The 14,365-nt window shown below is 34.5% G+C and overlaps 4 protein-coding genes across 4 annotated transcripts; 1 reads left to right on the top strand and 3 right to left on the bottom strand.

Moving 5' to 3' along the window:
• The first annotated feature begins 841 nt into the window (after positions 1 to 841).
• On the top strand, positions 842 to 4,408 carry LOC9312716 (serine/threonine-protein kinase ATG1a). Its single transcript, XM_002878377.2, has 13 exons — positions 842 to 1,445; positions 1,534 to 1,651; positions 1,755 to 1,813; positions 1,904 to 1,968; positions 2,055 to 2,148; positions 2,234 to 2,314; positions 2,401 to 2,512; positions 2,610 to 2,664; positions 2,756 to 2,985; positions 3,074 to 3,390; positions 3,459 to 3,717; positions 3,793 to 3,863; positions 4,022 to 4,408. The coding sequence occupies exons 1-13, from the start codon at positions 1,215 to 1,217 to the stop codon at positions 4,208 to 4,210; spliced, it is 1,881 nt and encodes a 626-aa protein (XP_002878423.1). The 5' UTR covers positions 842 to 1,214; the 3' UTR covers positions 4,211 to 4,408.
• A 1,959-nt stretch (positions 4,409 to 6,367) lies between these two features.
• Positions 6,368 to 8,770, bottom strand: LOC9312715 (transcription factor bHLH67). Its single transcript, XM_021025165.1, has 4 exons — positions 8,131 to 8,770; positions 7,185 to 7,790; positions 6,749 to 7,114; positions 6,368 to 6,640 (listed from the first exon to the last, which is right to left on the bottom strand). The coding sequence occupies exons 1-4, from the start codon at positions 8,161 to 8,163 to the stop codon at positions 6,560 to 6,562; spliced, it is 1,086 nt and encodes a 361-aa protein (XP_020880824.1). The 5' UTR covers positions 8,164 to 8,770; the 3' UTR covers positions 6,368 to 6,559.
• Positions 8,771 to 9,293: 523 nt separating this feature from the next.
• LOC9312714 (metal tolerance protein A1) lies at positions 9,294 to 10,503 on the bottom strand. The gene has a single exon (XM_021025167.1). The coding sequence runs from the start codon at positions 10,410 to 10,412 to the stop codon at positions 9,378 to 9,380; it is 1,035 nt and encodes a 344-aa protein (XP_020880826.1). The 5' UTR covers positions 10,413 to 10,503; the 3' UTR covers positions 9,294 to 9,377.
• Positions 10,504 to 11,741: 1,238 nt separating this feature from the next.
• Positions 11,742 to 12,431, bottom strand: LOC9314491. The gene has a single exon (XM_021025192.1). It carries the CDS (start codon positions 12,332 to 12,334, stop codon positions 12,005 to 12,007), a length of 330 nt encoding a protein of 109 aa, XP_020880851.1. The 5' UTR covers positions 12,335 to 12,431; the 3' UTR covers positions 11,742 to 12,004.
• Positions 12,432 to 14,365: the final 1,934 nt, after the last annotated feature.

The following is a 14,365-nucleotide window of genomic DNA, read 5'->3' as shown; positions in this document are numbered from 1 at the left end:
AAGAGAATCGACGGAGAGCAAGAGAAAAACAGCGGCTACAAGGAAGCTTCCGTCGGCCTTCTCTCACGGCCAAAAACCGGAGAAAGGCGCGACGCACACCGAGCAGGGGAGGAACCGCGGAGGGAGACGTAAAAAAAGGAAGGAGAGGCGATGACCGGACGAAGAAAAGTAGATCGGAGCGGCGGCTTTGGGAAAACGCCTATTCTTAAAATTATAATATTTGTATACGTCACTCAAAATCATGAATAAATCTTGTTATTATATATTGACATCAAAACAACGTTACAGGTAAAAAAACATGTCTACTATTTTAAATCCAATGGCTTCAATGGTGACATGGTAAAAAGTAGATGTCGATTTTAAAAATTAAATTGTAACCCCTTTTTTCTAAGAATGATTTTCTACTTTTTCTTTTAACTTAATATCGTACTATAAACTATATAAATTAAATTCGTATTTTTATTTTATTTTTTTGAAACTTATTTTTTCCAACATTATTGTATAGAAAGATTTCACTACTGTAAATATAAATGGAACTAATAGTCGTCTTTCGACTGTAATGACTATTCATAAACAATTAAATATAAAATTCGACGCCCATAGAATTTTGAAATATACTAGAACCATATTTTGAGATCTATTGTTGAACTTTAAAGGAACTAGCTCATAGTTTATTTAAATAAATTGAAAATAGCTATTGTTTTGCTGGATTTGATGATACTAAAATTTTATAAGGTAGGAATTAAGAATTTGATTATACTATATGTATATATTAAAAAAATAAAAAAAGTAATAATGAGAGATATTTCCTGCGTATTTTCCTTGTGGAATTTGGATTCAAGACGTCAAATTTCAGAAGGTTTCTTCTGGACTACTACAAGTAAGAAACTCTTTGCTCTTAAGCCAAAACCAAATCTCAAACACAAGACACAAAACAAAACAAAAAAGTTTATACACACAAAAAAAAAAGTTGATTGCTTTACTGTGTAACATATATAAAAATCAAATCACTGATACAACATCGTCTCCTTTCGTTAACAAAAACAGTTCGTTGTTCCTTAATCCGGAAAAAAAAAAAAAAAAGATAAAGTTTTGATTTTTCTCTGTTTTTTTTTTTGTTTGCCCTCTGCGAGTTTGAGTAGTAATAGAAACAATGGAGGTTGATTCAAGTAAGGATCCGAAAGTCTAACGGGTCAAAAACCCAAAAAATCTGGATGGAGTCGGCACGACTTGTGGGTGACTACGAACTTGGCCCGAGAATTGGGTCTGGTTCGTTTGCGGTGGTGTGGTTAGCGAAGCATCGATCGTCTGGTTTAGAAGTCGCCGTCAAAGAGATTGATAAGAAACTTCTTAGCCCTAAAGTTAGAGATAATCTCCTTAAAGAGATTTCGATCCTTAGCACAATCGATCATCCTAATATCATCCGATTCTACGAAGCAATCGAGGTTTGATCTTTTTTTTTTTTTTTTATCTTTGGAATAATTGAGATTGAAATTGAAGTTGAAATTGAGGGTTTTGATTGGAATTGTGTAGACTGGAGATAGGATATTTCTTGTGTTGGAGTATTGTAGTGGAGGTGATCTTGCTGGGTATATCAATCGCCATGGGAAAGTACCTGAAGCTGTTGCTAAACATTTTATGAGGCAATTGGGTAACGAAATTTATCTGCTTTTTAGGGAATTTTCATGTTTGTAATTTGGAGTTTTTTGTTGGTGTTTGAATCTCTGTTTTTTTGCGTGTCTTGTGTTGTGTAGCTTTAGGGTTACAAGTACTTCAAGAGAAGCATTTTATTCACCGAGATTTAAAGCCTCAGGTAATTTAAAAGTGTAATTGACTCTCTCTTATATTATTGTTTGATGATTGCATTTGTAATCACTGTTCTCTTCTTCTTCAAAATTTTCAGAATTTACTTTTATCGTCCAAGGAAGTTACTCCATTGCTAAAGATAGGAGATTTTGGGTTTGCAAGGTAAGATTTAGATCTCATAAAAATGTTTTCTTTTTATGGAAAAGGTGTTAGTTAATCCATTTGGTGTGTTATTTGGATTTTGGTAGGTCTCTAACACCGGAGAGCATGGCGGAAACATTTTGCGGTTCTCCATTGTATATGGCTCCAGAAATTATCCGGAACCAAAAGTATGATGCTAAGGTGAAGAGACTTCCTCAATTTAAGAAAAGATTTCTCACTCTGTTTTTTGAACTTCTCATTATTTTCTTGTTAATGGATGTTTCAGGCTGACTTATGGAGTGCCGGTGCGATTTTGTTTCAACTTGTTACTGGGAAACCACCTTTTGATGGAAATAATCACATACAGGTTTGTTGTCACCCTAAATCGATAGAATTGCCTCATATGTGAACTTCTAGTGACCTTTACTAAGCTCTGGGGTCTGATCTCTACAGCTTTTTCATAATATTGTGAGAGACACTGAGCTGAAATTTCCTGAAGATGCTAGGAATGAGATTCATCCAGATTGTGTTGATCTATGCAGAAGTCTTCTCCGCCGAAACCCAAGTATTGTTATAGGATTCTCTTTTTGTCTACTTTACTTTATAATCAACTAAATCACAACTCAAAATTTTCATGGAAATATCTGGTTTTCTTACTGCAGTTGAACGCTTGACATTCCGAGAGTTCTTCAATCACAAGTTCCTTCGAGAGCCAAGGTAATGTCTGGATATTTTGACGAAACCAACCTTCATCATCCAAAAGCCTTATTTTTTCTCCCCTTAATTATGTCATACTAAATGTTGTTAGACAAATGCCGGATGTTGTGCATTCTGGTTCTACTACCTCTACGGGGAAATCATCGTTGCCCTCCGCACAACCAAGTACCAGTACAAACCGTTTTAAATCAAGTGCAGATAATGTTCACAAACATGGGAGTTCCTCTAGTGCCCCAAATTCTCAAATTTTAATGCCACATATCTCTTTTGAGAAGACTAGAAAAGACACTGAGGGACAATGCTCATCAAACCAATCTGGAGGTTTGTTATTCGCAATTTTGTGTCTGATCTCTGTTGCTCTGTATAAGATCGTATTACCCACAATCTCTTGCTATTGTCATTCGTGCAGTTGTTGACTCACTTGAGCTGATAGAGAGAGAGTATGTTCTTGTAAACCGTCCTTCTGCCTCGCTGGAAGGTTCATCAGATTTTTTCGACACATCATTGCAAGATTCCGGTTTCCCTAATATCTTACCCAGGAATGAAAAAGTTTCATCAAGTTCACTTGAAGCACAGAGACCATTATCTGATGTGTCAGGTCCACGACCAACAAGCGGATCGTATCTGCTAACAGAAGTACAACGCTTAACGATTGTACATCCTCCAACTAAGCTCCAACTTTTGCATCAGTATGCACAAGCACTTACGGAACTAGCTCGCGAGATGGTAACTTAAACTCCTAAATCTCAGGTCTTAAATGATAACATTAGAGCTTCTAACACCGTTGCATACAGGGCAACACAGGACAGGTAAAGGAATCTTTTGCTGTTACACTCGTGGTTTTAGCTGTCTGGAGAAAAGCCTTAGAGATATGTGATTCTTGGATGATATCCGTTGGAGAGAATAAAGTGAACCCAGATCCAACCACAGCTCCTGAGTTTTCAATTCCAGATTTGAATTCACCTGCATCAGCTAAAACATGGGTGACACAAGAGTTTGTTACAGCGTTTAACCAAGCCGAGAATTCATCAACACAACTAAACGAAACAAGCGGTTAGTTCCTAACCGAGCAATTCTCTGTTATGCTTCTTGCAATTATCTGAAGGTGTCTCCTTCGTTTCATTACAGCTGCCACTCATATGCCTGACGCCATGGAAACAATATACGAGAGGGCACTAGCATATGGCAAGAGTGGTGGGGTAAGTATAAAGTTTCCATCCTTTTTACATTTTTGTTTTTACCATTTGGTTCTAAAGTCTGAAACTTTTATGAAAAGCTTCCACCTTTTATCTACCCATTTGTCCGAAAAGTGTGAACTGAAACGTTGTGGGTTGATCCATTTTTATTTGTTTATCAGGCTGAAGAATATTTGAGTAACAAAGAAAGTGCAGCAACATTATACAAGAAAGCAATTCTTCTACTCTCCTTTATAATCGAGGAAGCAGTGACTCTATCTCTAAACCCTCCTTTCTCACTAACCCCTGACGACAAGAAGCGGATTCTCTACTACATCTCTAACTTGCAGCATCGTCGGTCTCATCTTTAGCAAAAATCGACCACGGGCATTGTACATAAGAAACTTTCCTGGCTCTGGCTTGCGTCAAGTCTATAACATTTGTGGCTTTTCCTTATATTCTCTTGAAATTTCGAAACGGTTACACTCTATATTGATGATGCTGTGACCAAAAGTATTTGCCTCCCCCATTGTATAGTGCCAATATCAATAATAGCTTAAAATACCAAAGATGCAAGCTTTGTTGATGCCAAGAATTCCAGTGTATGGGCTTATTTTGTGGGCCTATTAGTATAATAGTCAAAGCTCATAAGGATATATAGCAAACTAAAACAATGATTGCTTTCTATTCAACATCATAAGTCTTTAAGAATGGGCTATTATAAGAAGCAGTCTAAAACTGTAAAGTCTCACCACCATAGACACTATTTACCATTGACAATGATCGTAAAGTCAACACTTAAAATAGAGACAAAAGTCAAACCATGATTGATGAAATAATAAGGAAAAAATATATTCAGCTACACGAAATATAACGGAATACATGGCTACACATGACAAGTTTAGAAATATACAACTAACTACACGAACTAAATGTATTGCATGCCCACATATACCAACTATATGACGACATGTAGTCAACATCACGAACATCTTATTCCGGTACACCAATCGTCGAAATCCGGCGTTGACCATCGTTGACCGGCATTAACCAACAAAAATATGCAAAAAAATTATTTTTATTTATTTTAATATTAAAAACAAAACTAATACATATTAAATTCAACATAAAGATATTTTGTATATATATTTAATATATTGATTATTATAATTAGTTAGTTTTTTCAATTTAAAAACTAAAATAAAAGTGAAATAAAAATAATTAAGCGAAATACTTATTTGTACATTGTCAATAAAAAACATTAACTTCTTATTTTACAAATGTTTTTGCTAAAATCAATATCGTTAGATTTTCTATTTTCTATATATTAAAAAGAAACATTGCGAATTTTTTTGTTGTTTACGCGTTATTACGAGAATTTATATTAATAATTTTAATTTCAAATTTAACAATATATTAAATTTAGACTAAAGAGTATATAAAATTTTCTATATATCTTTTTTTATGTATTATGATTTTGATTTTAGCAAAAAACTTTATATTTTTTTACCATGCAAAATTTAGACTAAAGAGTCATATACTCAATTTTTTGTAATAGAATTTTATTTATTTCGCTTTTGGTTTAATTTTGAAATTGAAAAAATTAACTAATTATTATTATCATACAAAATATATATATTTTAAAAATATAGAATGTATTTTTTTTTCTTATTATTATACAACACCATAACCGATTCTATAGAATAATTCTTTTTAAAAACATTTAAAATAAATAAAAATATATTTTTTTGAATATTTTTGTTGGTCAATACCCTTGTTCTAAAAATCCCCGCCTAGCCCCGATTACTCCCCGCTTAATCGCTAGGCCCACCCTATCCGCCTCGATTAATGACTAATCCCCTAAAAAATCAGTAACCCGATTATTCTCCGCCTAATCCGATTACTTCCCGCCTAATCCGATTATTTTCCACCTTATCTTATATACCCCGATTATTTTTTAGATTGCAAGTATAAAAAAAACTTTTATTTTTGTTATTCAATCATTTGAATGGAGAGTTTGTGATGTTTTACAATAACTTGTGTTCAAATTTTAATAAAAATCATAAATTTGTAATAAAAATCATAAATTTTTACAATATTGGATTAATATATTTTAAAAATATTAAATAACCCTAAAACTAATCTCCGATTAATCCCCGATTTTAATCCGATTTTCCGATTAATCGCTAGGCCCATGCCGAGCGCCCGACTAGCGCCTAGCGATTTTTCAAACAAGGGTCAATACCGGTCAACGATGGTCAATGCCGGATTTTGATGATTAGTGTACCGGAATAAAATGTTTGTGATGTTGACTACATGTCGTCATATAGTTGGTATATGTGGGCATGCAATACATTTAGTTCGTGTAGTTGATTGTACATTTTTAAACTTGGCATGTGTAACCATGTATTCTGTTATACTTCGTGTAGCTGACTATCTTTTTTCTAAATAATAAAGACGAATAAGGTCAAACTTTTAATTAGATGGGATGGGACCCTAATATTACAAAACACCCAAATCCTGAAAAATAATAATCGAACAATCCAATAATATACGAACAAAACAGAATTTAATTCTGTCAGTAGGAAAATGAAAGAACGAAAAACGAATTTTTATTCTCTTAATTCTTAAAAAAATAGTACACGTAGGAAAAAAAAAAGATACCATTTTGTCAGCTGCTAATATTTTTTGGAATTATATTTTGGCCATATGTGTTTTAATCAAATCGTCGGAATATCGAAAATCTGATGCACCGCCGCCGTAATCTCGTCGGCTGATTCTAATTCGCACTCATCCTCCATCTGCTCCGACACAAATGAAAAAAAAAAAACAAGATTTTTAATTAAAGATTCAATTTTTCAATGTTGGGTTTCTGTTAGTTGAAGTAAAAAATGGAAAGTAGTATTTACCTTGAGGTTGAAGGAATAAGAAACAGAGGAATGAGACGAAGTGGTGATATTCAGATGAAGAACAGTGAGTTTAAGCTTTTCGAGTGAAATGATTCCTTTGAGAAGTTGTCCTTGTTTCTTCGGGCATTGAACTTTAAGGCTGACATGGTTTTGTATCACTGTAGCTTCGATTTTGGGGATATAAGTTTGATCTTCTTGAGTTGTCCACAAGGCGTTCGACGAAATGCCTGAGAGATGATTAATTGCGTTTTCTACTACCTCACTGCTTTCTTGTTGCGTTCTCTTTTGCGATTCAAGAGATTGTATGATTTGCTCTAGAACCTTCACGTAGTTTATCGCTCCTCCTACTATGGAAGCTTGGTCTCCCTGCAGAACAAATTTGATAAGGTTTTGATGATTAAAGGATGAAACTTTCATGTATGTTTTTGTTATTTACTCGTTGGATGTAGGAAGGTGGGAGAAGGGCACGGAGAGAGTTGATATGTTCGTTCATTTGACGTCTTCGATTTCGTTCGACAGCGATGTGGTTTATTCTTTGATTCTCAATCTCTTCAATGTTTTTACTTGGTTTTGTTTTCCTCCTCTTTCTCTTTTCTCGAGTCATTTCTTGTGGCAGCAAGTGGTTGATTTTGCGCTTACGTCTTGAATTTGCAGTGAGTGGTGATGAGGTAGAAGAAGGGAGTGTCATGATTGCTTGGCTTAAGAAAGGTTCTTGGCTTGACAAGGCTTGATTGGCTCCTTCCATGGATGATGCTGAAATCGGTTTCTGATAGAAGCAGTTAGTCTCGGATTGCCTCGGTGAATCAGATTCCGGAAAGCTTTCGAGTTCCCAAGGCTCTTTGAGGGTTTGAAGAGATAATAGTGTTAGAAAGTTTGGTTCTTTGATTGAAAAGAACGATGAGGGGTCTTCACTTTGCAGCATCTGTAGAAATGGAACTGTATCTTGTAAGCTTTCTTCCTCTTCTTCTTTGAAGGCAAAGCTTTGAGCCTCTGCAAATCCTTGAACTTCTAGGCTTCTCACATCCGGTTTTCGATCGAAAAACTGTAAGAAAGACAGAGGAATGTTGAGATTACCCGGTGAGGCGCAAATGATTGAAAGAGAAGTGTAATTTAGTTCTACTGTGGGTTAGTACAGAGATAAACAAAAGTAGAAGGGAAAATGGAATGTTTTCAAAGAGAGGGAAGCAAAAATGATTGCAGAATTGTTATTGTTTTCTATAAAACAAACAACAAAAGCATTAAATGCACAGTATCTGGACTAATTAGGAATGAGTAAAAGCAAGTCCATGTCTCTGAGTATAGATAAAAATGATTCAAGGGAAGAGAGAAAGATTGAAGAAAGAGAGTTAAAAAGCTTTCTAAATCAAGCAAAAGATACATACACAGGGGTTGATGTGTCCTTGAAACCTTTTCATTTGAGAGCTCTTGTTTGGTATGTAATGTAATGAACACAGGATGAGTGAGTAATAATAAATGCTAAGAATCACCAAAGAGGCAGAAGAGGAAACTCATGTACTCTCTTCTGATTCTGAGCTTTTCTGGACTTGTAACTGTTAGCTTTATATAGAACAGTGAGTCTTTACTAAAGCTATTGAGAGTAGAGTGGAAACAGAGGAGCTGTAAAAAACAGAGAGGTAAGAAAAATAGATGCATTTGGGTACTGTAAGAGTTGGTGAGGCTGAGCAGAGCAGAGGAGAGAGAGATATTATTGGTGGAAGCAGTTTTGTCTTGAAGTGGAGACAGAGTTTGTGGGGACAATTCTAAATTACACAGAAGAAGAAGGTAAAAAAGAGACATGTCATGGGTAAGAGAGCTTCCATTGGGTTTGTGTCATCCTTTCTCATGATGTCTCAATCATCCTTTCTTCACTATTCCCATACCACACCATTCCTTTTCTTCAAGACTCAAAAAGCTAAACTTTATACAGAAACCATGTTGCATTTGCATGCATCCATCATGTTCTAATGATTCAAACCTTTAATAGATGTAAGGTTTCTAAAGTGTGGATTTTGAATTTTACTTTGCAATCAATATATATCTTGATTACAATTATTAAAAAAACAGGTTGACTCTAAATGCCTTGGCTGCTACGGCATTAAACAGTGTTTGTCCTCTAAATATGTCCCAACATGTCCACAAGCTCAATCCAAACGGGTTAATTCATATCCGGTCTCACAAAATTTGAGCAAAGAAACAAAACATTTGGGCTTTGCGTAGTTAACTAAGACCTTAGAAACCTTATCAACACATCAAAACTCCAAAGAAAGTTTGAATCTTTTTTATCAATTGTGTACTGGATATGGTTGTTAACTGTCACACACGAGCTATGGTTACTCGCTCTTAGGACAAACATGCCCCACTCTTTTTGGTAGGTCTATTATCAAAGATAAACCCTAAAGATTCTGATTCTTCTATGGTAACTTAACACAATTCCCTAATCTCAAATAAAGTTATGATGTCCTTTTAATTACCTTTTTCAAGACAAGACCAAAAAAAAACTTATCCATAAACAAGAAATACAATGGCATATGTCACAGCAATGTAATGAGAGCACACGAGAAAGCGAAAAAAGATTTAACTTTGATCATGAAAATGACAGAAAACCAGAGAAATGAACTCTTTTGTTGTTTTAACGCTCGATTTGTATCGTAACGTGACTGATACGATACTCTCTCCAGATGTAATCGATCACTTTGTTCAGCACCATTTCATCATCAGCTTCTGGTCTAACCTTGACATGACAAGAAAACAGAGCTTTACCAACTGTAATTGCCCATATGTGCAGCTCATGAACATCCACAACTTCTTCAATTTCCATCAATCCCTTTTCGAGCTGCCTCGCGTCAATCTCTCTTGGTGTGCTCTCCATTAGAACTTCAAGTATGCTTCGAAGCATCTTAATGGTTGTCCCTAAAACAATAACTGAAAAGACTAACGTGCATATCAAGTCAATTACTTTCCATTTAGGGTTATACCAAATCATACCCCCTCCAATCATTACTCCAATGCTCTGGATTAAATCCCCAAGAACATGAAGATAAGCCCCTTGCACATTAATGTTCTTAATTTCCTTCGATTTCTCCAACAATTGCTCAGCTTTTTCCCCATGACTATGACTATGACCACGACAATGACCATGACCATGCACATGACTATGACTATGATCATGACCATGTCCATGTCCATGATCATGTCCAAGCACTACAATCATTATGATGTTTACAAGTAAACCAAAAGTAGCAACAAGAACCATAAAGAAACCATCAACATCATCATTGGTCTCTTGAACGAGTCTAGTTACGGCTTCATAGACCAAAATCCCAGTGAGTAACCAAATGAGCTGGATTGAGACAAGAGCGCCCAAAATCTCAATCCTGAAGAATCCATAACTCTGTCGCGGATTTGCTTCCCAAGAAGAAGCCCACAAGGAGAGCATAGAGATAGCAAAAGCACCAACATCAGTGAGTAAATGAGCTGCATCTGCTAATATAGCCAAACTATTAGCCTTGATGCCACCAACAACTTCTATGCTCATGAACAAAAGACACGACACCACAACGAAACAGAGCTTTCGCATCGAAGCAGCTCGTTCTTTAGCATCACTTGTCGATATTGAAAACCCACAAGCTGTTTCTCCACAGACTTTACTTCTTCTTGACTCCATCTGCAGTAAAAATCGTAACTTTAGAGATTGGATCAATGGACTATACGCAATTATATGTATACAATATATTTGTTACCTTGCACAAACAAGATAGTAGAAACTCAATTCAAGAGTAAGGTTTATAGTTTAAGACATGAAGGAGTCTTCTAAAGGTGGAAAAAACAGAGAAGTGACAAGGACATGCATCGCACAACTACACAAAGATGCGAGCAAACCAAAAAATTCACATTCCAACATACGTAGAAAGGAGAGTTTTTTTTATTAATTAAAAACCCATCAAGTAATTGATATGACAACATATTCATACCATAACAGAGAGTCAAAACCTTAATCATATAGTATAACATATTTAAGCAAAGACTCATCGTAACAATGACGAAATCCAAGCGACATCAGATTCCGAGTTAGACCAATTCTTGATATCACACAGAGTGGAAAGAATCTTGAAACAAAAGCTAGACTCTCTATCTCCATATCGTCTGAATTTCCATTAAAGTTAATAATTTTATCTAGTTTTATTTTTTGGATAATCTTGTTTCCACGAAAATGTTTGTTTTTCGAAACAAATGAATCTAGGCTATACAAAATAACAAGCCCATTTTTAAAGTTATATAATGGGCTAATGATAAATGCTTGGCTAAGTAAATTACTTCGGCTGCTATGTTAACGACGAAAATTATTCGGTCTATCTTAGACGTCTTTGACTTTCAACGGGACTTAATTAATTAAGATTTTGAAAAAATGCAAAAACAAAAAACAATACAAAGAAAAACGTTTAACATTACCAATTTCATGTAGACTCAAATGCTTTTAAAAAAAAAACCCTTCAAAATTAACATTTACATATTGATGGAATGTTAATGTTTGTTTTTGTAATGATCAATTTGGAAAATTTCCAAAGGATAAATAATGGAAACGTTGGGACTCTATTCGAATTCTGAACCGGTATCCAGGTATGTAAAACCTTATGCACACAACCCTAAATATAGTCAAACATTATCATAATTCAAAAAGGATAACCATTGTAATTATTTAAAATAGATAAACAAAATATAAAGATTATTAATTATCCTAATTTTATATTACATCATTTGTTACAAGAATAAAGAAATAAATCATTTTGAAGCCCTCCGATGGCGCCAATGAGATCTTCAGAGGCCCAAAGAGCAGCTGTGACCAAGCACAAAACCTTAGTTCCAGAGATTCGGTAGATTCGATAGGTCGATAAACGGCTTGGATGAACCAGAGGCTCTTTGATTAATTTGAAGTTGTCGATTAGATTTGAAGTTTGTCAGTAAGTTTATCTTTTGAGATTCCACATATATGCGATGCTAAAACGCCATCAAAACTCTTATATTTGTTGAAAATAAAAAGTATTGAGATTTACATTTTTATATCTTTAATTAAATGCATGACACAAATATACTACTTTAATTTTATTTCTTCTTCTTTTCTATTTTTTGTGAAACTCCTTTTTTTTCTTTTTTTCTTTCTTTAGCCTTACATATAATTGTTGATCTAGAAAACGTTATTAAAGTGTCGTCTATCTAAACTTTTAAACTATATGTATTGAATGCACATGTATTAATTAATTATTCCTCTGTGATGGAACCCAATCTTCGAGACACCAAGTAACTTCCACACCGTTGAGATCGAACATCGCCACCGGAGCCAAGAACACTCGCTGGTAAGCGACCTTCCATACATTCTTTAAGAATCAAGAAACCAATCTTACCACCGTCGTCCGATTGATCACCACGACGCGCCAAATATAAAAGATCTTCCAATTGATCTCTTCTCATCCTCACTTTAATCCGTACACTCCTTCGACGTTGTTGCTGTGGATCCTCCACGTGTCTTCCTCTTCCTCCCTCGCCGGAAGCCGGGTGCACAGCGCAGCTTCTCCTAAGAAAATTCCCCATTTCTTGATCTTTCTTGTTTTCCAAACGCTTGCATTAATTGATACGTGTATGACTTGTTTCTATATATGACTATGAGAGATTGTTAGGCAATTTCTATAGGCGATGGCATTTTATATAGGCGTGCCGCGTGGGCAATTTGGTTTTCCGGTTTGGGTATTTCGGTTTTGCCGTCAAAGTATGTCCAAACGAAACCAGAAAAATGATTTAGTTTGGTTCGATTTTCGAAATTTTTGATTTATTTCGGTTTTAGATAACTCAATATCATCTTTATATATGACTGAGTATAGTCTTGATATCAATTTGATTAAAAAAATGTTATTCTTGATAAAATCTAGCTACTAAATTTAGTTTTGGTTTGGTATATAAATTGTTAGCATTATTCGATTTTCAAAGTAAAATACGGTTAGATCTCGGTTTGAAACCATTTGGGGTTAAGTTTATTGGAATGATAAATGAGGAAGGCGTTGGAGTAAGAATGTGAACTACGATGCATGGGGCATGCGAGGTTTTTAGACGGAATTATTAAGTGTTGTTCTGGTTCACGTATCTGCTGACGTGGAATCTAAGTAATTAAACACAGGGGTGTGTTTCACGCGTCAACTATCTTAAAGTACGGTCTTTATCTCCGGGATTTTGTCACCTTAACCCTCTAATTTAATACTAATAATCACCTATTTCTCGTTTTTTTATTAAAATAAAATATTAGATCGAATGAAAACGGAAAACCTCCCCGTTTTTCTGATTGGGTTTCGATGTGATTAAATTTTTGTATGTAAGATCCCCGTTTAGCAAGCTCATTAAAGAAGGCAATGTCATTTTTTTTTGTTCACAAAAGAAGGCAATGTCATAATCTTATATAATCAGGACCATAAAGTAGAAATTCATGATGTAGTTTTTCGTTAGGCCCATTATGTAGTTCCACTTAGTTAAGTTTAGCCCATTATGTAGTGTTGGTTTGGGCCATATAGTTGTTGATGTTTAGGCTAAACGTGCGACTCTGCCAATCCTAATAAATCTACTACCTAATTTTAACCAAATGTTAAAGATCAAATTTGAAATTTAAAGGCTCAAATGAACTTCTTTTCTTTGTAATTAAAAAACTGAGTTGTTTTGGACTAAAACCAATACACTATCTCACTTGAGTCTTCTATTTTTTTTTAATAAAAAGAATAAATCAAAGCTGACAAAAACAATAAATGAATAAAATTTCATTTGTATTTCTATAGATATTGATTCTTTGCTAGTATTTGAAATTTCAGCATGTAGTGTGTGAGAGACTGAGACAAGTAGCCAGTGGTCTTTTTTATATAATATATTTTGCACTATGGTGGGTTCAATGCTCTCTAATAGCAATTTAAATAATAGGAAAAAAGAGAGTATGTAATATGGGCCACTGCCCATTAGGACCCTTGAAATTAATAATGACCCGCCAAGAAATTGTTGGTGTACGTAATTGAGTGCACCGAAAGGTGGTACTACTGTTTTTTTTCTTTCGTATTTCCATAATCTTTCTTTTTTGATCTCCGTATAATATAAGAAGACAAAATGTTATATTGTTGTAGGACATGGATCCACAAGTTATGAGTCATTAAAACAATCAATTCGAGTAAAAACAACATGCAATTATATACTCTGTTTATCTGATAAGGTATATATACTCTGTTTGGTCAGTAGTTTAACACGTAAACCTTCCATTTATAAATTTCTACTAATAGTTTTCGTGGAGGTTTTCTAAGAATTTGGTTTCACCTGAAAGTAAAATGGTAAAGTTCATTTACCATACTCATTATAATCATCCACAATTTTATAAACATTAACGTCTTTTTTTGTCTCTGTCGGCCTTTTTACCTTTTGACCTCACGTGAACATTATTATCCCTATCACACTACCTTTAATTTCTAAAGGAAAATGGGTTAAACCATTTATCTTCTTTTTTTTTGTAATTTGTTTAGGTAACTTTCTTTATTTTTTTAATAATTTTTTTGCCAATTATTCTACAAAATAGATCATTTTACCTAAATTTTTTTACTA

Source organism: Arabidopsis lyrata, assembly GCF_000004255.2.
Source record: "Arabidopsis lyrata subsp. lyrata unplaced genomic scaffold ARALYscaffold_5, whole genome shotgun sequence".
Classification (NCBI taxonomy): domain Eukaryota; kingdom Viridiplantae; phylum Streptophyta; class Magnoliopsida; order Brassicales; family Brassicaceae; genus Arabidopsis; species Arabidopsis lyrata.
This window is presented reverse-complemented; position numbering and strand designations above follow the sequence as displayed.